This window comes from Cynocephalus volans, chromosome X (assembly GCF_027409185.1).
Source record: "Cynocephalus volans isolate mCynVol1 chromosome X, mCynVol1.pri, whole genome shotgun sequence".
In the NCBI taxonomy this organism is placed as follows: domain Eukaryota; kingdom Metazoa; phylum Chordata; class Mammalia; order Dermoptera; family Cynocephalidae; genus Cynocephalus; species Cynocephalus volans.
The window spans coordinates 93288052-93314030 of record NC_084478.1 but is presented as its reverse complement, the minus strand read 5'-3'; the positions used below and the strand labels follow the sequence as shown (position 1 = coordinate 93314030).

At 36.3% G+C, this 25979-nt stretch overlaps 1 protein-coding gene across 1 annotated transcript in view; it reads right to left on the bottom strand.

Annotated features, from left to right (window-relative positions):
• Nucleotides 1–25979, bottom strand: part of DACH2 (dachshund family transcription factor 2) — a 551156-nt gene that overhangs the window by 122376 nt on the left and 402801 nt on the right. Inside the window, exon 4 of the mRNA XM_063084695.1 lies at nt 18522–18653. Within this exon, the coding sequence (XP_062940765.1) occupies nt 18522–18653 (132 nt within the window). The remainder of the gene's footprint in view (nt 1–18521; nt 18654–25979) is intronic.

Below are 25979 nucleotides of genomic sequence, written 5' to 3'. Positions count from 1 at the left end.
AACCTGTGGTTTGGCGAAATTTCCATTCTAATTACATTGTGTTCTTACCCATTATGATGTCACAAAAATCTATTAACCTGTATATTGATGGAACCATATGTGTTCTCAACTTAATTTATACACAGTAAGTTATTTTTCCATGAAAGAATGTAGGTTTTGGAGTTAAAAGTCTTGTATTGGACCATATAGTATCTATTTGAATTCCACCAAATCACTGCATCTCTTTGAGTCTTGGTATATTCTACTACCAAAGAGGGATCATGGTAATACTTGCTCTACTTACCTTACAGGATTTTCATGACAATCAAAGGAAATAAGTAGATGTGAAACTGCTTTGTAAACTAAACTGCTAAAGAAATGCCAGCTTCCAAGGAAATGACCAATAATGATTTTTTTTCTCTTTTGCCAAGTCTTGTATCTACTAAGAAGGGTCCAACACATGAACTGAAAAGCAAAGGAATTCAATAACACCTAAATTGATCATCACACATTGAAATACATACAATCAGAATCTCCACCAAGAATATATTAGTACATCCAAGCATTCTTACTACCATCAATGGTAATAACACATGTGTTTTGAAGGGATGATGAAACCTCTTCATAATGCATATAACTTCTTTGTAGTCTACTTTTTGTGGCCCTTTGGAGTCCATTAGAATTAAACTGGAAAAAAATCTAAGACCTGCAAATATTACTAAATCTTTAGTGACCAGAATGATTTGTGACAGTAGCACTTACTGACAATGAGGAACACGATGTACAGAACAGCTGTGACATTCAGTCTGTCCACTCCTTAAATTCTTTGTTTGAATATAAAATTGTTCTTTAAAAAAACGATATTAATTATTTTGTATAATCATGCTAAAGTATCATGCTTCAATGATATGATCTCTATCACTTAATTAAACTTCTCTACCTAGTCTTTGCAATAACATTCAAAGATCATTATCAGGAACAAAGCAACAAATCTAAAACCCTTGTTTTCTAAATTAAAAAAAGATACATGCTCTTTCTTTCCCCCACTGCAACATATTGAAAGTAGCACTAAAATATTTGGATTGGAAGGTTTTATTAGATCTTATTTTCCTCCTTTTTAAAATCAATTTCTTTGTTCCTTGCACACATCTCCTGTCAATAAAATGAAAAATGATATAGATTTAGGAGGATAGTGGTCTCAGTGTAGCATCTCTCATATTATTATTCCAGTATCATCTGTTACAAAGTAAGACCAATTCCCACATCTAATTACAAACAGGATTTCAGAGTCATTAAACAAAATACATTTCCATTAGTGCTGCTGTAAGAAGATAGGGGAAAAATGAAGATTAGTTCATGCTGCACCTCTGTTTTTCAAGCTTTGAAGATTTAGACCTCTGTACTCAGAGACTATAAATTTGTAGAAGATCAGCAAAGTGAAAGACATGTGAAAATGTTTCATTCTAAGCAGTTTAGGCTGTGCTACTTGTGTTTTGTCAGTAGTTTTCATTGTGTTGCATTTAGATCTTATAGTAAATATAACAAAAACTGAAAAGTTTTTTCCCTGTTACTTGGCAGGTGCCTAGAGATATTCCCTTGTACTCTACAAAGACATGTTCCTTACACTTCACAGTAAGTTTGCTACAACAAAGCTTACATATGAAAATAGATTACTTGCAAGTAGGTAATTTTGATTCAAGGAGACAAAGTTTTTGTGGTTTTGTTGTTGTTGTTGTTTTATTTTCTGCTATTAAAACACAGGGCTAGTTCTTAGAATGCAGGGAAGGTTACAGATTAGATAAATCAAGCAAAGTAGATCATGCAATATCCCTTAATGGCTGAAATACAAACTAAGAGGTACATATTTTCCTTCCATGAATGCATGAGGTTCCCATTAACATTAATGCATCCAGGGAAGACTATATCCTGAAGCACCGCTGAATGCCAAATCACACAATCTCTCACACCTTATTTAGTTACAACTTTCCTTATGGTAAGTTTATCTCAAGTAGTCCATACAGAGCTTTAGAGTGTTGCCGTTCATTGTAATTTAAGCCATATAGCTCACGGAGATCAAAGCTATTTTAAACTGAAAGAAGATAAATATAATCGATCTGGTCCTCTAGGCACAGGAGAAAAAAGGCTTCTAATTTGGGTTTTAACTGTTTCAAGAACAATGACAAATCCAATATATTACATTTATGCTTTTACTCTTTTATTGTGGGGGTAAGGGGATTAGAACCAGGGCCACTTCTTTCTTCACCAAGTACCACTGAGATGCATTACATAGCAATTCAGTGTTTTCTAATACGTATAAAAGAAGATGTATTTTAGTTACTCTAGAATTCTAGAAGAAAATGGAGATTTGACATATCTGGATTATTAACTTTCTAAGCTATATTTACAGGAAGTCCCTGAACTACATGGCCACCCCCACCTATGTGTACAACACCACTCTTTCCCCCTCCTGCAATTAGAGTGACAGGGATAACCACTTACCCTATGCATGAAGGGAGAATTGTCACAGCTGGACTTGTCCTTAAAAGTAATCTAACGCCACTTCTTATTTTTAAACATTGAAAAACTAAGGCTCAGGTACAGCAAGAGACTTGCCTAATGTCTCACAGCTACTTCTTGGCACAGATGGTTCCAGAATCCAGATCTCCTAACACCTAATATCAGCTTGTGTTTTAGTCCATTTTGGGTTGCTATAACAGAAATACCTGAGACTGGGTAATTTATAAAGAAGAGAGGTTTATTTGGCTTACGATTCTGTGACAGCTGCATCTGGCACAGGCCTCAGGCTGCTTCTACTCATGGCGGAAAGTGGCAGCCAGCCAGTGGGTACAAGCAGATCACATGGTGAGAGGAAGGAAGAGAGAGGAGCAAGAGAGAGAGAGAAGGTGCCAGGGTCTTTTTAAGCAACGAGCTCTCGCGGGAACTAACAGAACAGAACTCACTCATTAATCCCCCCTCCCCCAGGGAGAGCATTAATCCACTCAGGAGGGATCCGCCCCCATGACTCAATCAGTTTCCAACACTGCCACGTTGGGGATCAAATTTCCACATGAGTTTTGGAGGGGACAACACATCCAAACTCCATCAGCTTGCTTCCTTTGCAACTTTCCAACTTAAATTCATATGCACCCTCTTATTTTTCCTCTGTCTCTAACCATCCTGGGAATTCTTGTTTCTTGCTTGAGGGCAGGGCTTCAGCCTGATCAGCTGTAATCCAATTATCTCCAATCAACACAACCACTTCATAAAGAGCAGTATGTGACAAATGCATTTTCATAAATAAGCATAACAGATAATTATACCATCCAATGTGGGTAATATCCGGGAATAATCAAGAAGACTTTGCCTGGGAAGAACATCCTTCCTGGAATATAACTGTACAGATGCTTATGCAGGTAAACCTGCATTTGTGCTCAAGCATGCATGTGCTCATTCCCCCCCCCCTCTTTCTAAATCTCTCTCCCCCCCAACTCTCTCTCTCTCACACACACACACAACCCTCCAGAAACATTATTGCAGTATATGAAATGATTTTATTAATTTATTAATGTATCCGGCTGATCAATCCAGAGGTAGACCAGAAGAAAAGTAAATAGCCCAGAAGAGTAAAAAGAGGCTGGTGGAGGGGAAAAGGAGAGGATAGATTTGGAAAACACCATCAAGAGGCAAACAAAGAAGATGGGCAAAAGCAGTAATTTAGACCTCAGACTATTCCACCAGCTGGCTGAAAATATTAATTTAGTTCCTTGAGTTATTCACTTATTGTAATTTTCTCAGTAGAAGTTGCAGATAATGGTGATGATGACGAGTTTCTTGAAAATAAAAATGTGTAAATTGATACCTCTCCCAAAGGAGCCCTGTATGCAATACAAAATCCACAAGAACTTATAAAAGAAAGTTTAACTAACCATCTATATGTCAAATATGTACATATCTCTCCATGGAAAAACTAGAAACCCAGAAATCAGGGAATAACGTGTTTTATAAATTGCTCCTATTCATTTATTTCCAGCAGAAATCATATCAGAAGGTTTACAGTGTTCTAACAAAGTAACATGCAATTTTGAATTGGACCCTTTTCATCAGCAATTCAACTTCTGCAACCTTTTTGGACAGACTTTTTCAAAACAGATAACACCAAAAGTCTTATATTCCAATTATATATCATTGCTCCTGATTGTCTGGTTATGTGATTTTTTCCTTCATTGGCTATAAATTAGCAGCCACACGGAATAGAAGATTTTTATTAAATCTTTTCTGGCTTAGAGACAATTTAACACCTATAAATGCACAGTGATGTACAGAGAAAAGTTGGGATGCAGCAATAGAGTAGATAGCACACTAGGCTCACTTCACTGCACATGCAAGATCGTGGCTCTCTTACCACTAATTTTCTCTTGTTGTTAAAATGTACAATCTTAAGGAAAGCACTGAATTTTTTTGTGCCTCTCTTGTCTCTTCTATGATAATAGGAAGAACATTGGCTTTTTACTTGACTGTCAGGAGTAATACAAAGGCATAGATAGGTCAAGAGCTATGTTTCGCCAAGAAGGTACTAAAGAGATGCCACCTGTGTGCTTTCAATAAAATTGGTAAAAAGGCTTATATGTATGTGCCTATATACTCATTTTTATATTAGTAGAAAATAAAACCTTCCATGTTTATAAATGGTATGCTGGTGTGGTTAAATCACTAAAACAAAGTGTTTCTTTATGCTTGTTGAAACCAAAGTGGTTAAGAAAATACTTTGTTCATGGGATAAATGCGTAAAAATAGTTCCTACTGTAACAACCCCAAAACACTCCTTGGAAACCTGCACAGCACTCAAAAAGATGAAAAACAATCTTTCTTTGGTCCTGCCATCTTTACTCTAATACTAAAATAATAGCCTAGACATTTTGCTTTTTTAGAATAGAAGACCTATCTCTTTTGCCTTTCGAAGCACTTGAAAATTTAAAAGAGAAAAACTCAAAAATGCTGACCACGTAATAGCTGAGTATTCGTGGTGGGTGTAGAACATGAAAAGTTACAATATGGATCTGTGCCTATGTGTTTCTTTTCAACTTGAACAGCATCCTCCTGCTTCTGCTAAGTCGGCACTCATACAGCTGACAGATTTCTGGGTTTTCTAAATAATGCATGGGCTTTTCTTTTAACATGTCAGTGCAGAAGTATCAATTCTGCCCCAATGTTGTTCATGATGTTGATTTGCCTTGACAGCATTCCATTAAACCAATGAGTTTTTCCCCTCCTGATGGTTCCTTAAATATTCCTCTGAGTGATGTACTTGTGGTTTTTAAACAGATTGTGAAGGATGTTTGCATTTATGAGAAAACTCCACAGCAGATATAGTTAGAAAAAAGGTATAACAACAATAAAACTGTACAACAGGACACTTTTCCACTTTTGCTTGATTCCTCAAATGCTACCCCCAATACCACCCCAGCGCCTCCTCCCCCGCAAAAAAGGTCTACCCTTAAAACATTTGAACTTCCTAAAGAAATACCACTGAAATATTTAGTACTGCTTGATATTTCTCCTGGGAGAGCAAAAACACATTTATTAAATCATGAATGTTAACTTCAGAGTCTACACAAGGAAAACAAATGCTTTGTTCTTTGCTGTCTTTTATGGGAGCAAGTACTGTCTCCAGTACAATGCATTGATGCTCCATTATGTCCCAGCAGGAAAAAGCAGTCTAAAAGCCAGAAAGTTTGAAGGAAAGAATATTTGTGCCCTATTTTTATAATGAGGTATATATTTTTCATAGAGGCTGCTGCCCCATAAAAGGCAAACCTTGAGCATCTGCAGATAAGAACTTCTGCTTCCTGGTTAAAAATGATTTAGATGCAAATCAGTTCTGGGGGTTTCTAGAGGTGTCTCTGCAAATTTCTGCAAGCCATTTAAGATAAATATTAGGATCTTATAATGATCACCTACAGGAGGCACTTGTAACCATTCATGACCCAGCTACAGAGGTTTGACAAATTAATTCACATAGAAAAAAAGACCAGGTCTAAGAATGCATTAGGTTAAGTAGACATGGGGTCAATTTTCATGTGGAGAATAATCCTTGTGAAGGGAAAACTTCCATTTTTTTTTTGTTTTTTTGCCAAGAAAGAGAAGTTAGACATCTTCAATAAAGTTTAGAAATACCATTCTTGAGAAAATGTGGGTTTAGAAAGGAACAAGATAAAATTTGAAACAGGCAGAGTTTGTGTTTGGGCCTCTAACCTTCAGCTCTCTTTTCTCCTGATTGTACACAATCCCTATTCCTTAAACTTTGCCCAGGGAACTTCTGCCTTTCATCAGCGCCAGTTCTCAAACTTTCATTCACACTAAGATGTAAACAACTGATAAGCGTGACAATTCTAACACTCTGGAGATCTTTGAAAAGAACTTTGTACTTTTCATTAGACTCACCCTAGGAGAGTGGGGATGGCAGAAATACTGCAGTTTCCCAGGGTCCATGAAATCACCCTACTTACAGATAAGGCCAGTTCTGAGGAAGTGTCCTATATGGCTTGATTAAGTATATCTAATTCTGCTAAAGGAAGCATGCTCACTGAGAATTTGTGTCCCATCAACTTCCCTCAGTAAGTTAAAAACCAAAACTATCACACATGAGTGAAATAAATATTTCCTACCATGAATGGTTACATTAAGTTTCTATATTGAATTCTTACCCTAAGAGCTAGTGGCCTTTATAGTGGTTTCTAGAAAGTTTCTCCAACTATATTCTTTTATTCCTAAAGAGCTACTGATTTTCACTGTGTGTACTTGGGTTTTGTTTTTTTCTCTTTACTTTACATTTTACTGCCTGATCATTTGTTAATACAATTTAAGCAGAAATATATTGAGTATTTTTGCTAAACATGTAGTTATCTTATGTGTAATCATTATCCTTTTATCATTAACATGGTTTGTTTATGTACAGATAAGGAACATATGTGTGTGTGATACATAAATATAAATATGTGTGTGTGTAATTTTGGGTGGGATAATTCCTTTGGAAGGGCTCTTATTTAACTGTTTTAAGGTTTAAGATTCTGGCCCAATTCTCCATGGTAAGCCAGGAGAAAAGGGGAAAATCCTAAGAAGATGTAATAACTCCCTTGAGAACTTATCTGAACCTGTGAATGGTGTACTCTAAGACAGTTCACCCAGTGACAGCCCCTGCAGGATTTGTTCTTTCTTCTCTCCTTGTACCCCTATTTACACTATTTCAAGAGGAAAAGCTTTCAAACCCCTACCTCCCACCCTTTGGAGCCAAATAGACATGACTTTATCCCAGCTAGTAATACCTTCCCACTCTTCTCTGCCGTTCTTCCCTCTGAACAATCTTAACTCCATATGTGACCATTAGCCAAGAGTTAGAATGCCAAGCTAATTCTACAAGAACTATATCTACAAAAACACTGGTTTTGATGACAATACTTCTATGATGACCTCTTTGAGGCCTGATTTATTTTCCCACTCTATATTGATATACTATCAACTTTAGAAAACTCAGAGGTCAATGTCCCTCTCCCTATATCAACCAAACTATAATATTTCACTTCTTAAATTTTAAGTCACAACTTTTGTTCTTCTTAACATTCCTAGGGGCACTAGATTTTCTGCTACTTGGCAGGATCAGCTTGCCTTTAAAATGTGGAACTATAATATTGGAATGTCATGAAATTTGCACAACAAAGACCATAGAATGCAGGTTATCCAGGAAATGCATGGCAAATCAAATTTAATTTTTGAAACCAATCAGTGAATATATAATCCACAAAATTCACTTTGGATTAATTTTTGAAACAAATCTATGAATATATATAATCCACAAAATTCATGTAAAATGTTGCAGCCACTTTGGAAAACTGGCATTTCCTCAGTGTTAAGGACAGTTATCATTTGATCCAGCAATTCCTCTCTTAAATCTATACTCAAGAGAAATAAAAACGTATGTTCACACAAATACTTGTACACGGATGTTGATAGCAGCATTATTTATAATAGCTCAAAAATGGAAACAATTAAAAAGTCTGTTAACAGATGAATTGATAAACAAAATGTGTATATTCATACAATGGAATATTATTCCGGGATTAAAAGTAATGAAGTTCTGATACATGCTACAACATGAATGAACCTTGAAAACATTACAACAAATGAAAAAAGCCAGACACAAGAGGTCACATATATTGTATGATTCCACTTGTATGAAATATCCAGAATAGGTAAATGCATGGAGACAGTACAATGCACTAGTAGATTAGTGGTTTCTAGGGGTAGGGGTAAATAGGGAGTCAGCCCTAATGAGTTCGGGGTTTCTTTTTGGAGTGACAAAAAATTTATAGAATTAGATCATGGTAATAGTTATATAATTCTGGGAATACACTAAAACCACTGAATTACACACTTTTCAGGGGTGAATTTTGTGGTATGTGAGTTATATGTGGTATGGCCTCAGTAAAACTCACAATTTTCACTTTCGATGCTAGAGAACTTTCAAACTTTCAATAAGGGCACAAGTTTTTATTGAACTTCAATGCATACACTAGGTTCATTTTATATACAAGCAATATCCACAACTGCAGTATTGATGATATCCAAGTATTATAGAACTACAGAGAATTAGAATTCAGAAAAAACAGTAATTATTTCCAAGTCCCTTACACTAATATGTCCGCTATAAAGTGGAGTCCATTAAATATGGGAGAGTATTTAATATGCCTTACTCTAAGTAAAACTATATGCTTATTAAACTGCCTTTTATAAAGGAAATAGGAACAATCACGATAGTGCATAATGAGTTATCTTCATTTTTAGATACACATATACTTGTAAGAGATAGATACTCAAAATCAATACATGCTGTAAATCAGCCTTTGAAATCTGGCACTGTACTAAGCAGATTACTATTGAATTTTTGTCAAGTTCCAACCAATTCATAAGTGAACATTTTAAAATGATAAAATATACCAAGTTAGTTACTGTAAACTCCATTTATAAACACAATCTTTCAACTCACTTAGATATGACAACTCATTTACAATAATTGCCTCAAAGGTTTTAGAGAAAGGAATTAAAATCTTATATTTCTTGGCCTAGTTTAAGAACCATTGCTCACTATTCCCTTTCTGTAACTTTTTACCTGTTTGTAATTAATCTGTAAAGATAACATGTCTGTCCTGGAAGATACTGCAAATCAATTTGCAAATACCTTGAAGGAACAGTATGCTGGGTAATATCCAGCACAGCTTCCTAAAGATCAAGTCTTGTCAGGCAAATCTAATCTCCTTCTATGACAGAATGACAGCCTGAGAGACAGTGGAGAAGCAATAAATGTAATTTATTTTCACTTTATCAAGGTTTCTGAGACTAGTCTAAACAATTGGCTCATCAATAAACTATGAAAATCCAGGCAGGTCCCTCACCTGGAGAGAGTTCCCAGGAGGCAGAGGACACTCAAATAATGGTCACCCATGGATCAATATTAATTTGAGATGATGATACTAAAAGATCTCCTAGATGCCAAGGGTAGATAAAACATTCACTTGTATCAGTGCCTGAAACAAGGACATAAGCATATTTTGATCAGGTGACACCAATCTAAAACTTCTGAAGATGGGTTCAGAATCTAAAATAACCTCACTAAACGGAACACTCAGTAAGAAATAAACTGTATAGACTATGAGAGCACCAGATTTAGGAGAGCACCCTTTAAGTGAAAACAATACAAACAGAAAACAGAGATGGAATGATGATGTTCAAGAATCATAAAAATAAAGATTAGAATTCAAAGGCAATATGATTATCCCAACCACCTTTATTGTAACTAAGGCACAAAGAGAGGAAGAGATTTGTTCAAAATCATAGAACAAAATGACAGCAGATCTAGGTATTTAGCATTAATGTACAAAAACTCCAGAAACACTCAAGGAGTATACTATGTAGGAACCAAGACAGTAGAGTCAACACAGATTAGGTCTTCCCTTGGAAGTGAAGTTCTGCCGTTAGGTCTAATGATAGCCTAGTTGGAGGCAGGAGAAACGTTGAAGATTAGGAAAAAAGACCAGAATAATTATAGATTATAGGTTGGCAAATAAGATCTATAAGGATAATGGTTAACTCTGAGTTGCTTTTTTTTTCAGCTTCTCACAGTTTATTTTTTATTTTTATTTCTTCATTTTATTTTTTTATTGAAGCATAATTGATTATACATATTTTTATTTCTAATGTAGAAATAAAATAATGAATATAACTATTATCTTGAGACTTCCAACTGAGCTTAAGAAGAATGACATAACAAGAAGTCCTTAATCCACTGTACAAAGTCCTAAAAGTAGACATACTAAACAATTCCCCATAATAAACAAGCGTGAGTTGCTTACTCCTGAAATAAGTTTTTAAAAGGGTCTTGAAGAATACAATAGGTTCTCCTGGCTTACATTGCTTTTTAAAGGGCCATAGTCACACAAGAAAGACGGATAGAATAGTAAAAGTTCACAATTCTATGAGAAAACTCTGAAAACAGTTTTTGGTATCAGGATCTACAAAAAACAACCATGCCTCATTTGATTCTCTAGAAACATGTTGTTCCATATCTAATGAGGTGTTTGGATAACATGAAGAAAGAAGGTGATCTTGGGATTTTCTAACTCAACTTTGCAAGTTAATCAATGATACATACTTTGGTTCTTTCCACTATAAACTATATTTCAAAAAGTTAAAATACTCAACATCTGCTCCACAGAAGCTAAACAAAAACAAAAGTCAGAACAAGCAGGGACTCAGAGGATAAAGATTTACACAGTTTTCATCTTGGATTCTCCAGAGGAAGTCTGTGCACAGTTCTTAAAATAAGTAACACAGTTTAAAAAATATTCCACTTATTTGTACAAGTAAATGGGCAACCCTCGAAGTCTTTGTTATGGATAAAAAAAATGAACCTGCTGCTCTATAACTATATTTCTGATTTGACAGCTACAATTATAATCGTTCAGGCATCCATTTCCCACAAACTCTCCACAGCCATAACCTTTAGTGATTAATTATAAAGCTCCAGGAGCAATAGTACACAGGCTAATTTCCTAAAACAATAAAAGACAGAATTTCTCATTTGGACCTAAATGAAACACAAACAGGTTGTTATTCATGCTGAAATCTTGATGCAGAGTCATGGTGCAGCCATTATAGCAGCTATTAAACAAAACCTTGAATCGAAGAAGCTATAGGTCTGTCTTCAAAAGCGAAAATGCTATTCTTGCCTAAGAATCTTCTAACATCTATGTTTGCTTTTCCTTTTTAAGCCTGACGTTATTAATTCTATTTTCATCTTCTCCTGCCACTGCTCTTACAGAATCATCCAAAAATATCAATTTAAGCAAAATAGGAGGAGATGTAAGAACTCCCAGAAGGAAAATTCCTTTTCACCCACATTAGAACATCTCAACTAAATACAGCCTTCCTGTATTTTGGGGTCAGTGTCATGCTCATTTCAAGATGTGTCAACGGATTTGGAAATTTCCTTAGGTCATGGAATATGGGCTCTGTGACAATTCTGGTTAGTTTTTGTGAAGAGCAAAATGCACAGCAGTTGATCTCATACCCTCTTGGAAAATGTTACATATCTGCACATCTTCCTCTTGAGTTCAAGTGTGGAGAAGTTGATGTTTCAATTCATATTTTGTTGAAACCTATTACAAACAAATAAAAGCTAGGACTTCCACAATTAAATGGCAAGAGTCAATGGGTAATGGGTAATTGGAATAAGATGTTACTAGGAATGCAGAGAAAATAAAATGTGATCCTTTTAAAAATGACAAGATACATAAACATATTAACACCAACAGAAAATTTTAATTGAATATGTGATATATTTTTATAGTTGCCATACTTTGCCTTCTGAGGATTTAGCAAGTAATAACAATGATGAAATTGAATAGCAATCCTGCCCACAGCATGGCATTTAAAATAGAAGCACACTCCTTCTGAAACTTAAAAAAAAAAAAAAAAAAACCTCCTTTTTAAAGTTTTCTGGTAACATAGATCAGTGTGAAAATGGCTTATAAGAGCCAAAAATCTTTCTCTCAGCAAAATTTTCATATGACCACAAATAAACGGGATGAAGAGAGATCATTCATTTCTATGTACAATTGTGCCTTATAAAAACAAATGTTGCCCATGAAGGACAAAAATAAAATATTTACTCAGCTAGATTTGGGAGCTGGAATCAGTTACCAAGATTATACTTAAAAATGATAGAAAATTCTAAATCATATTGAATCATTTGGAATATTTGTGGGTCTAGCATGATTTTTAAGGCTTGATTAATTGGACACAGTGTCAGAACTCCAAGTGAAACATTTGTTTTCTATATCTCACGTAATTGAAAAGAAAGAAGATAATATCAAGAAAGAAAGCCTTTCAGAGGTATAGTTAAAATAGTAATGCCCAGAGTAGATCTTGTATTTAGTTTAGATCTGACCTGAGGTCTGGTACCTACCTTGTGAACAGAACTTTGGTCAGACCAAATTAAGGACAGTCTCCTTTACCAGCTTACATCTCCATCTCTAATCTTATTGATTGAGACTCAATATCAAAGAAAGAAATCCCATTGTGTACCTTAGACTATAAGTATTAGGAAATCTACTCAAACATTATAGGCATAATGTTGTAGCAGAAAGATGAAGAAACTATAAATTAGTGCCAACTCTTTTGTTACCTAAATGTGTGACAACAAGCCAATTTCTCATCTTTCAAGCATCATCTGTAGTATAAGGGTATTGGACTTAATTATCTCAAGTTACCTAGAACTCTAAATTTTAATTTTAGAAATCATTGTCAATAAGATTATAATAACAGGTGCTTTATAGTTAACTCGAGAATGCAATTAATCAAGATTTTCTAGTCATCAAACATAGCATTTCCTCAGGCCATACCCTCAGCTCTTACCTAACTCCTAGAGATGGTCTAAGGGATCTGAGAATCACTATGACTGGCAAAAAATGTCAGTTTAACACATCATTCAAAGCCATCCTTGGGCCGAGCCCCTGGCGCACTCGGGAGAGTGCGGCGCTGGGGGCGCAGCGACGCTCCCGCAGCGGGTTCGGATCCTATATAGGAATGGCCGGTGCACTCACTGGCTGAGTGCCGGTCACAAAAAAGACCAAAAAAAAACAAAGCCATCCTTTTTCTGAATTTTCTCTTTCACATCCTTCAAAGACCAGTTTAAATGATACACCCTACACTTGAATCTCTTCCCAATTCTCTTAGGAGATTTTTTTTGTTCTCTATATTCTCACAATACTTTGTTCCTCTTGTTGCTTTTATCACATCCCATCTCAGAGTATAGTCTTTTATATATTGATTCATTGTTTTATCTCCTCTCCTAGATCATAAACATTTGTAATCCAGTGATTTTTGTTTTCTTTTCTCAGAATAGCAACATATTTCCTTTTTCACTGCTGGAATACTGTACACTGTAGAGGCTTAATAAATATGAAAAATCATTTTTTGAGAATTATATTCAAGAATTACTCTAATCTTCATAGAGTAGCTTAGAAATGGTCACTATCCAAACTTTATTTTATTCACACACTTGCCTTTTAGGGAATATCTATTATCTGCTAGTCACTACAAATATACAACTGGAATTCTGGGTAAGAATGCTGAAAATAATTGCATTAGATCATAATCTGACACTCACTTCTATACAAATGGTGAAAACGTTCAATGTGTTTTCCTCATAAAATACCTCACAACCCACTTGATTGAATATTATTACAGAATTGACTGATTTTCCTTTGCTTGTTTGGATCTGGTACTACCATATAAATAAAGTCTTAGTGATTCTCCAAGATGTAGTGCTTTATTGGGTTAAATATGTAATTTTCCAGTCCTACTTGAACCACAAGCATTCAGGATGACCATGCCAATAACTGTTAAGTGTGATTTCCCTTGAAATATTATCTGCTGCTTTTACTTTCTTGGAAGGCACTAAGTAATCTTGAGGAAGAAAAAAAAATAAAGCCAGAGACATAACTCTGCCTGACTTCAAATTACACTACAAAGCTATTGTAACCAAAACAGCATGGTATTGGTTTAAAAATAGACATTCAGAAAAGTGGAGTAGAATTGAGACACCAGAAAGCACCCCTCAGGCTTACAGCCATCTGATATTGGACAAATGCAACAAAAATCTACAGTGCAGAAAAGACTGCCTTTCCAAGTGGTGCTTGGAAAACTGGATATCCATATGCAGAAGAATGAAACTAGATATGCATCTCTCACCATACACTAAAATCAACGAAAAATTGATTAAAGACTTAACTATAAGGCCTAAAACTGTAAAACTACTAAGGGAAAATATCAGTGAAACACTTCAGGAACTAGGTCTGGGCACAGGCTTTATGAACATGAGCCTGAAAGCACAAGCAGCAAAAGAAAAAATAAACAAATGGGACTATATCAAACTAAAAAGCTTCTGCACAGCAAAGGAAACAATCAACAGAGTGAAATGACAACCTACAGAGTGGGAGAAAATTTTTGCAAACTATGCATCTGGGATTAATATCCAGAATATACAAAGAACTCAAGCAATTATACACTAAAAAAACAACAAATAACTCAATTAAAAAATGGGCAAAGGAACTGAATAGACATTTTTCAAAAGAAGACGTAAAAATGGCCAACATGTACATGAAAAAATGCTCCACATCACTAGTTATCAGAGAAATGCATATTAAAATGACACTGAGATACCACCTCACCCCAGTTAGACTGGCTATAATAAACAAAACAAAACAAACAACCAAAAAAAACAGTGAGTAAGTGAGTAACAAATGCTGGTGAGGGTGTGGAAAGAAGGGAGCACTCCTACACTGTTGGTGGGACTGTAAATTAGTACAACCATGATGGAAAACAGTATGGAGGTTTCTCAAACAGCTACAGATAGATGTTCCATACGATCCAGCAATCCCACTTCTGGCTACATACCCAGAGGACTGGAAATGATCATGTCGAAGTGATACCTGCACTCCCATGTTCATCACAGTTCTGTTTACAATAGCCAGGACATGGAACCAAGCTAAATGTCCATCAGTGGATGGTTGGATAAGGAAACTGTGGTATATATACACCATGGAATACTACTCTGCCATAAAAAAGAATGAAATTCTTCCATTTGTAACAACATGGATGAACCTGGAGACACTTAAGTTGAGTGAAATAAACAAAGCACAGAGGGATAAATACCACATGTACTCACTCATATGTGGGAGCTAAGAGAGAAAGAAGGAAGGAAAGAAAGACCACAGTGGTGTGTTGGATTTGCAAAGGGAGAGAACATTCCTTGGGCTACAAAGTGGGGTGGGGAGGGTGGCAAAGGGAGGGGGAGGGTGGTTGGGGATAATTGGGTGCAGGACACAGGCTACAAATGCAATTTCTGGTAATGGGTGTGGCCCCAATTTGAATCTGGCCCTCACATCATGGGCACAAGGGGTGACAATCAGCTTTGTATCTCATGAATATTCACAATAAAAATAAAAATAAAATAAAAAATACATAAATAAATAAAGTAGATTAAAATAGAAACCAGAGAAATCAAGCCAAGTCTTTGATCTCAGTTTAAATCATGAGATAGGAGACCCGAAGGGCATCAAAGACATACTAGTTCCCCACATTACCCAAAATTTTCAGACCTAAAATTCTTTTTTTTGTTTGTTTGTTTTTTTGTTGTTGTTGTTTGTACCACTCATATATGTGGGGTACAACTTTGATTTTCAATAATTGTGTAGAATGTGTGGTGGTTAAATCAGTATAGTTAGCTTATTCATCATTACAATACCTAATCATTCTTTGTGTCCATTGACCAATTCCTAATTAGCCCCCTCCTTCTCCTACTCCCCTCCACTTTGCCACCTCTAGTTTTCTAAAAGTTCAACATATTACTATGATTGCTGTTTCTTTCTTCCTCTCTGTCTCTATTGTTCATTTGTTTATTTATGGATTCAGCTCGCAGTTATGAGTGAGATCATGCAGTATTTCTGTTTCTGTAACTGGGTTGTTTCACTTAGAATAATTTTCTCCAGGCTCATCCATGTTGCTGCAAATGGTAAAATTTCATTCTTTTTTATGGCTGAGTAGTATTCCATTGTGCATATATACCACAATTTCCTTATCCAGTCATCCATTGATGGACACTTAGGTTGGTTCGATCATCTAGCTATTGTAAATAGAGCTGCAATAAACATGGGAGTGCAGGTATCTCTTTTACCTGAAGTTTTTCAGTCCTCTGGATGTAACAACAGCAGTGGGACTGCTGGATCATATGGAAGTTCTATCTGTAGTTGTTTAAGGAACCTCCATACCATTCTCCATAATGGTTGTACTAATTTACAGTCCTCCCAACAGTGCAGGGGGGCAAATTTCCATTTTAAAATGATCACTTGTGAAACTGTATTTTATTATTTTCTAGTAGAGAAGGGATTTCATCTACCCAGACTTTGAGAAACCTCAGAAAATCTATTTAAATCTATATACAAATGATAATATCATTATTATTATTTCAAGTCTACTTCCCTTCATTACATGAAGATAAGGCTAATTAGATTGCAATTTCTGCATGGTCAAGGACAGTGGCTACTATCATTCTATTTCTATAGCACAAAGTATAACATCATATACCATATAGATGGAAGTTTTCTTTTATCATAATGATGCATATCTGGAGTTAGGCTAGGTTATACCTAGCCAGAAAAAATTACTAACTGTTTGGTAAGTTAGAAATTAGGCTACTAATATACCTCTCAAAATATTTAATGATGTCTTGTTATACAAGAGAAACATAGAAACTTTGTAGAAAGTCTTTTTCAGAAACTGGTATCCCTAAGACAAACATTACAGAAATTACTGCCTGAGCTCTCACTAATTTTTATTGGTACAGAACATTCCTTTATAACATGGAATCACAACAGGCTTCCTGTCAAATATTGGTCTAAGATACTTTAAGATTTGAAAGCCAGTATGAGTTAAAAGAAATTAGGACCTGGAAACTGATCATCAGTTTTCTCAATGTATCCTTATTTTATAAATTTTTACTCCAGGGGTTTGATAAAGTCAAATTCGCATTACAAAACAGCATTGAAGAGGAGGCGGAATGTGGAAAGAGCACTTTGGACTTAACCAGACATGAGATTGAAACTTAGGTCTGCAATTTACTAGCTTTACAACTATGGGCAAAGCTGAACCACTCTGTACCTGTGTTTCCTGGTCTGTAAAATGGGAGTATTGGAAATGCCCTTTCCTTGGGATTTTGGTAAGAATTAAATGAATAAATGTAAAAATCTTAGTGCATAGAAACTGGAAATTGTTCTTACTGTTGTTGTTATTCTTTGCTTAGTTCTAATTTTAGTCGTATCTATGGGTTGTTTCCATTTACTGTTAATCCAGTAAAAATGTGCACTTTTCTTTGATTACCCAATAAATTGCACCAAGGCTATGTAGAAATAAAGTACTGTGAGCACTGTTTGGAGAGCAATTGTTATTCTATAATTCACCATGAACATTGCAATTTTAGATAAAGAGATCTAGAGTGTATGAAAGTCACAGTATTTTCTCATGCCAATTTGATTCAATAATTTCTCTCTTTAATTCTGCTTCACATTTCCCTCAAAAATAAGGCCCCACCATGCTTGAATTTCTAGGAGCGTAGAAGAAGAGAGGTAAGGCAGCTACCAATCTACCTATCACATTACACTGAATCTAACTGCAGAGTTAGCTTGGAAAACCTGTGGCTCCTAAGAACATTATTGGTTGCCTCTTATTATTCTTCACTACAATTAAAACTTACTTATTTATTTATCCATTCATTCATGTATGTGCATAGTTATAAGCCCACTTACTTCCAAAAGAGATCTGAACGGCCATATGATCAAGGCCAATATACAATTATCACAGTGTAAAGGACGAAAAACAAGAAGTATGAAGGAAGGAGACATGCTATCCCACAGGTATCTTTCTCTTCTCTCCCTTTCTTCCATCTGTCCTTCTTTGCCTGCTCCCTGTTCTTTAGCCCCTGTCAATAATGCTTGGAGTGTGCCAGCACCTTTATTTACTTAAGGAAATAACACTCCAGCTGAAAAGACTGCAGCCCAGCCAACCTGAATTCTCAGCTTTGCCTTTCAGTGGTAAATTATTTAGAGAATATGGAGTGAGAAGCCTGGGGTGAAGCTGGAGTGGAGCAGCCTTTATCAAGAAGAGAGTGCAGTGGATAGCATTATAAGAATTAGAATTTAATTCCATGGCAACAAAACAATGGAAATAACTAAATGTTTCCAAAATAGGATTCTGACATACTATGGTTTTCTAGTTTCAGTGTACAAGTTAGCAATAGGGTTAAGCATTCTTCTGGAGTAACTGTTTATAATCAAAGTACACATATTATTCTCCCCTCGCCCCCATCCCTTCTCTCTCCCACTCGCAAATAAAACAGAAAGAGTCACCTGACTGCGATTCCTGAAGATGCTCACCTGTGTTAGAATTAAGTTCATCAGGCTCTGATTCAGTCCCATTTTGGCTTCCATTTCCCTGAAGAGTGTTCATAGCCATAAGTTTCATCTTCTGCAGCTTCATCGCCTCAGCCATTGCTGCAGCTGTTATACCTAAAACCAGAACCATCCCTTTTAAAATGGGGCCCATTTCTTAATGTAATTGAAAGCTAGCTACATTTATTTAACAGGGCTATGCTGCACAGTACAAACCAAAAGTAAATCAAAGTCAAATTTATGAATATTTTTAACAAAGTAATTTTCAACTCTTCATTCCTTCATTTTACAATGGACAGTTTGAAAATATAGAAAAGGATTGAATATGGGCCTGATCCCCTACTCAAAACACACACACTCACACACACACACACACACACACACACACACACACACACACACACACTAAAACAAAGATAGTAAAATGAAAATTATTTGAAAATATCGAAGACTTTTGCTAATGTATTCTAGTGATTGCTAAAAACCTTGTACTGTTGTTTTAGACAGAACTCATAGTGTACTAAATTCCATCTGAAACAACATTTTCAGAAGAAACACTCTAAAATGCTAGAAGGAACACCTTTCTAGTACATATCCTCATTGGCCTTTCTGCTTAAGGACTGTCTTGCCTGTGACAGTCAGCTTAGAGAGGAAGGGGAGGGGAGGAAATGAATTCAGGTAGCCTTTGTACTCTTTTACCCTCCTCATATTATACACTGAGGGTCCAAATAAATGAAAACATGGCATGCCACATGCTGTGGCTTGAATGTCCCTCCTAAACTCATTGAAGCTTAAATTTTGTCCCCCAAAGTTCCAGGTGTTGGAAATGTGGCTCCTACAGTTACAGGGTTGAGAGGGTGAGAAATCCTAATAAGACAATTAAAAGGTCAGGCCTTGATGATGTGATTAGATTATACGACCATCCCGTAGTGAATGGATTAATAATGGTGGTCAGGGGCGTGATTCTGAGGGCTTTAAAAGGAGAGTGCATGAGGAGTTATCTATCTCTCTCTGCTCCACCATTGTCTGCCATGTGAGACACCTGCATTGCTGTAAAGCCACCACCAAGAAGGCCCTCAGCAAATGTGTTCCCTTAACTTTGAACTTTACAGCCTCAGAAATTGTAAGCAATAAGGTTTTTTCACAAAAAGTACCCAGTTCCAGGTATTTTGTTATAAGCAACAGAAATGGACTAATCCACCACCTCTACAGCCAGCCCCTATAGTAAAATTATATATTTTTATACTTTTTTGCATTTTTTTGTATCAATATAAAGCAGTTATTAAAAAAAATCCTCTCCACATAGTAGTATAAAGAGGTAGGGGGAAAATGACCACAGAGAAAAAGTGAGTTTGAAATTCTTTCTTTCTCCTAGGAAGTCTATATCAGGCAGCACCACAAAAATATATAAGAAAATCTGTACTAAAAATAGAATAATCCATACTCCAACAATGTTTCCCAAAATGTCTAGTGAAATCAACTTAATTATTTTTAGGTAATGTCCAAATCACTATTTATTGGTGCACTGGTATGCCATGGCCAAAAAGGGAAAAAAAAATATCTGGCAGATTTTAAAGCAGTAATTCAGAATTCAGTGAAATCCATTCTACCATGCACATGCGACTGAAGGAAAAGAAGGCAGATATTGGTTGTTCCAAAAAGAAAACATAACTGCCACTAGAAGATCCTGATTCTAAGAGGTAGGCTGAATCCTTATCAAAGGTTTAAGGGGAAGTAAATATGGCCTAGAACATACAACTGTGTATGTTCAGAAGAATAGCTTAGGTTCTATTTTGCCACTCTGTACTCTTAACAATGCAAAGAAAACTCATAATGAAGCAAACTTTTCACCATATTAGCTTATCTCTAAATCATGGCAAAGAGAGGATATGAAACCTTAAATCCTATTTGTTCAGTCTTCAGTACAGCTTTAGTCTCTATACTGATGATATACATTTCTACATTTTCTAGATGGTCCCAGAAATTTTCTTGACATATCTAATTTAGATTTACTGAATTTCAGTTCCCCAAATGATCTGTCCAACTCACAAGGGTAAGAAGTCTGGTAATAAAATATGATGACAATGACTTAAACAAAGGGACCCTGCTCAGAACTGCCAGGCTGAGTGCCTCATAATCAAAATTATTTCAGTGCATGTTTCCAGAATTTATATCAGCTCCTCAGAACTGGTTCCTGACTATGATAATCATTGAATTAATAGTTAACTCATTATTTGTAGTGTAAATAATGGATTTCTGTGAACAATATATGACTTCTTATTCTATGAAAAATAAAAGTTGACAAAATAAACCATCTGATAGACAGGGATTTCTAGATAAAATGTGTGTCTCATACAATGATGTTAAGAGAATCGATCAGCCAGAGTCCTTACTTATTTTAATTCATAGAAAAAATGGGAAGTTCCAATATCTATGTATTATTGTAAGCAAATGTTATCTGTATGACATCACTGAAAAAAAAGTCAGTGGGCAAATTTAGAAAGTAATACTAAGGTAGTAAAGAATCATAAAACAATAGCACTACAAAGAAATTTAGGAACCATCGCCTGATAAGGAGGTCATCTGTCATAGATCAGTTATTTAGGGGAAGATATCGAGCGAAAGTTCAGGTTTCCTGATGGAACCTAGATGTATTTGTTAAAGTCTTAAAATTGCTTAAACATGAGCTAATAAAAATCTCTAAAGGATAAGATTCCCTCACCATATACAGTCATGTTTTGTTAGTTTTATTTCTGTATCTCCTTCTGCTTGATTTAAAGTTTAGAGGCCTGCCCTATAACTCACATATTCTATATCACCTCATGGTCTGTATTGCAGTGACTTTAAACTTATGAAACCCTTAAATCCTATTTTTTTTGGTTTTCACTACAGCACATGAATTTTTATGTCTTCAGATAAAACCACAAGCACAGAAAAACAGTGGATCATGCTCAAAGTATACCTGCACCCCCATGTTTATTGCAGATCTGTTTACAGTAGCCAAGATTTGGAACCAACCTAAATGTCCCTCATCTGATGAGGAAAATGTGGTATATATACACAATGGAATACTATTCTGCCATGAAAAAGAATGAAATACTGCCATTTGCAGCAACATGGATGAACTTAGAGAAATTTGTGTTAAGTAAAATAAGCCAGGCACACAAAGAAAAATACCACATGTCCACGCTCACAAGTGAGAGTTAAAAAATAAGCAAATAAATTTTTAAAAAAGAAGAAAGATAAAACAATCACAATAATATGTTGAACTTTCAAAAGGAGAGAACAGAACTGAGGTTACCAGAGATGGGAAAGAGGGAGGGAAAAGGGGGAAAGGGAAGAATTGGTAAACGGCCAGGAAAAATGATTACATTGTATAATGCTGAATGTACTAATTATCCTGATTTGAGCATCACATATTGCACACAGGTAATGATATTCAACTCTGCACCCCACAGATATGTGCAATCAACTATGTTATGACAGAAAAAAGATATGATTTATTTGACCTTTGGATAGCAATTTGACCTTTTATTGAACCGTTCAGTTAAATTCTTATCCTCGGGATGTTTCTCAGTGTAACACTGGTGGATTTAAAACAGCAAATCAGCACCTGGCCACAAGCTCTCAAAATGTAGCCCTGGAATAGTACATATAGAGGGCAGTACTTAAAGCTGATTTGCGAGTTGCTTGAATTTTACTTGGGAACCAGAATTTCAGCTTGCATCAGACAATTAGGAAATGGTAAGTTTAATGAGAATGAAAATATGCCTTTAAAAGTGAAAGTGCTACAATTATAGGTAAATATCCATACATACATCTAGAAGAATAAAAGTTGTCCTTTTCAGTCACTGAATGTGCAAATAACATATTGGGTTCAAACTGTATATGTTTAAATGATTTCAATAGATTTGGGAAGGCAGAGATTTAGTGTTGCTGGTAAAACATTCACATTTTGCTTTTACACATATTTGAGCATTTGCTTCTGTGACTTTGGTACCTTACATTCTTGTTCACTTAGTAACGTTACTGGCTCAATGCCTGGTCACTATTTACTGACCAAATTATAATGTACAGCTCTTGTAGTACTCTACATCCTCTTCTTTTTATCATTAACAATATATTTATTAAATTATTTGGTTTGCTATTTCTCTTTTTAAAAGAACACTTTATTGAGGTACAATTGACATACAAAAGGCTGAAAATATATACAATTTGATGAGTGTGGAGATCAGTGTACACTTGTGAAACTATTAACACAATCTATGCCATAAACATATCCATCACCTCCGTAAGTTTCTTCTTACCCACTTTAGTTATTATTTTTGTGTGTGTGATAAGACTTAATATAAAATCTACTTTCTTAGCAAAATTTTAAGTACGTGATACAGTGTTGCTAACTATAAACACTATGCTGTACAGTAGATCTCTAGGACTTATTCATCTTGTACATCTGAAATTTTGTACCGTTTGACTAATAAGCTCTCTGTTTCCTCCTACCCACCAGTTCATAGCAGCCACCATTCTACTCTGCTTCTATGGATTTGACTATTTTTGATTCATTAAATAAGTGGTATCATGTAGTATGTGTCCTTCTGTCTGGCTTATTTCACTTAGCATAATGTGCTCCAGATTTATCCATCTTTCACAAATAGCAGGATTTCCTTCATTTGTCAGGCTAAATAATATTCCACTGTGTGTGTGTTCATGTGTGTGTGTACCACATTTTCCTTATCCATTCATCCATAGGTGGATATTAGGTTGTTCCCATATCTTTGCTATTCTGAATAATGCTGCAATGGACATAGGAATGCAGATATCTCTTCAAGATCTTGGTTTCAATTCCTCTGGATATATACCCAGAAGTGGAATTGCTGGATCATATGGTAGCTGTTTTTAATTTTTTGAGAAACCTCTATACTATTTTCCATAACGGTTTCACCAGTTTACATTCTCACCAACAGTGTGCAAGGGTTCCCTTTTCTCCACATCCTTGCTAACATTTATCTTTTTTTTTAATCATAGTCATTCTAACAGGTGTGAGGTGATATATCAATGTGGTTTTGATTTGCATTTCCCTTAAGATTAGTGATGTTGAGCATTTTTTCTTATACATAGTGTTGGCCATTTGTATGCATTCTTTTGAGAAAAGTCTATTCAGTTCCTTTACTTATATCTTAACCAGTTTTTTGTTGTTGTTATTATTGAGTTGTAGGAATTCCTTATATATTCTGGATATTAGCCCTTTATCAGATATATAGTTTGAAAATATTTTCTCCTATTCCACAAGTTGCCTTTTCACTCTGTTGATTGTTTTCTTTGCTGTTCAGAAACTTTTTAGTTTAATGTAGTCCCATTTGTCTATTTTTGCTTTTTTTGCCTGTGCTTTTGGTATCATATCCAAGACATCATTGCCAAGGTCAATGTCAGGAAGATTTTTCTGTATGTTTTCTTCTAGTTTTATGGTTTCTGGTCTTATGTTTATGTTTTTAATCCATTTTGAGTTGATTTCTATGTTTGGTGAAGGTAAGAGTCCAGTTTCATTCTTCATGTGGATATCCAGTTTCCCTAACACCATATATTGAAGAGACTACCCTTTCCCCATTGTCTATTCTTTTCACAACCTCTTCTTAACCTAAAATTCAACATAAAATATAAAAATGCTCATGTCATAATTATGTGTGTGTATGACTATTATTATTGTTAGTAAGTATACAAGGTCCAACTTCAGGCTTAGAGTGCTAACAAAAGTTCACTTTTTAATTAACTAATTTATTATTATTATTATTATTATTATTTACATCCTAAGATGTTGCAGAGCAGTTCAGGGAAGGGGGAGAGAGGAAAGGGGAGGGAGATAACGTAAAAGGAGGAGGAAGTGGGGGGCACAGTTGAGGCCCATGGCATCCCCCCCATTCCAGCAGGGGAGTCCAGGGGGCTTCTGGTGGCAGCACAGTTGTGGCTGGGCTGGATGTGGACTTTGGGGAGATGTGGCTGAGGCCCTTGGACCCCCCTACCCTGGGAGCCTGAGGTGCTTCTGGCAGCAGCGCAGTGGTCGTCCCTGGGCTAGATGTGGACATCAGAGTGCATGGCTGAGGCCCTCAGCCTCCCATTGCCCCAGCTCGGGAGCCGAGGGTGCTCCCAGCAGTACCTCATTGATCATCACTGGGCTGGATGCAGAGGGGGCATGGCTGAGGCCCTTGGCCCCTTGCACCAACCCAGCTCAGGAGCTCGGGGGACTTCTGGTTCTTTCAGGTTTTATAGGTCTTCTTTGGTGGTGGTAGACCTTTACTGGTTAATATAAAAACGTTGTCTCTGATCTGTGGATGTTTTGTTTTTTATTTCAGTCCTATGTTGGATTCCTTGCTGTTTCCACCACTTAAACTGCATTGGATCTAATTGATTGTCCTTTGCGTACTTCAAAATGGGAGAACTTCCTGTGGGAACCAGCACCTGAGCCCTGTGATTAAGCTAAATTGCTGCTGAATCTCTGTGGAAGGTTTTTTGTGCAGTTCAGGTTTTAATTGTTGACCTTGTAAGCACTTCTGGGTCTTGTGAGATCCACTACACCTAGATTGTGTGGAAACTCTGGTCTGGGCCTGAGTTTTTTCAGCAAACTGGACCCCCTGCAGTTCTATATTCCTGACCAGTCTCAACTGAGTGGTCCTGAGCTGATTGGAGGACAGATCAGCTGTCCATGCTGTGCCCCAGTGTTCCCCTGGTGGGCCCATATCCCTGACTGCCCACACTCAAAACACTTCCCATGGGCCATGTGCTGGTCCCTTGCAATGACTCACCGGCCTCTGAGCGGCTCCTTTTTTCCATTGTCTGTGTGGCCCCTCGCTCCTTTGTGGATTCACAGGAACCCCATTAGTGTTCTTGCTAGCCTGGGGGCCACCAAGGCCCTCTTTGCCCCTGCCGCCTCCAAGCAACTTCATATAAAGGGCACAGCTGCAGCTTTTGCCAGCTCTTGCTCTGTGTGCTCACCAGGGCCACACTTGAAGTCGTCAGGGCTCGAAATGGTGGGAGCAGTCCTTTCTTTCTCTCACGTGGCTTCTCCTGCCTTCATGAACTCCATAGGTCTCTCTTCCTTTTTCCCTGAGCTCCAGCAGTCCCAGCTTGGGAGTTGTTGCTTTTTCATAGTTGTAAATTGGTTAATTGTGGGAGAGGGTGACGCTGGGTATCATCTATTCTACCATCTTTCAAAAATTGTTAAGAGTCAGGAAAACTTTAATATGTAACTAGACCAACCTGTGCATTTTATTGATTAAAAATTCTGAGTCCTAGAGAGGAAGAGTGAGGAAGGGGCTTAAGATAACACAGCAAGTCAATGGTAGGGTTAGGAGGAAAACTCATGTCTCCTGACTTTTTGCCCAAGTGCTTTGTCTACTAATGACCACATTCATAATCTCGATTTTAACGTCTTAAAAACTTTCTAAAATG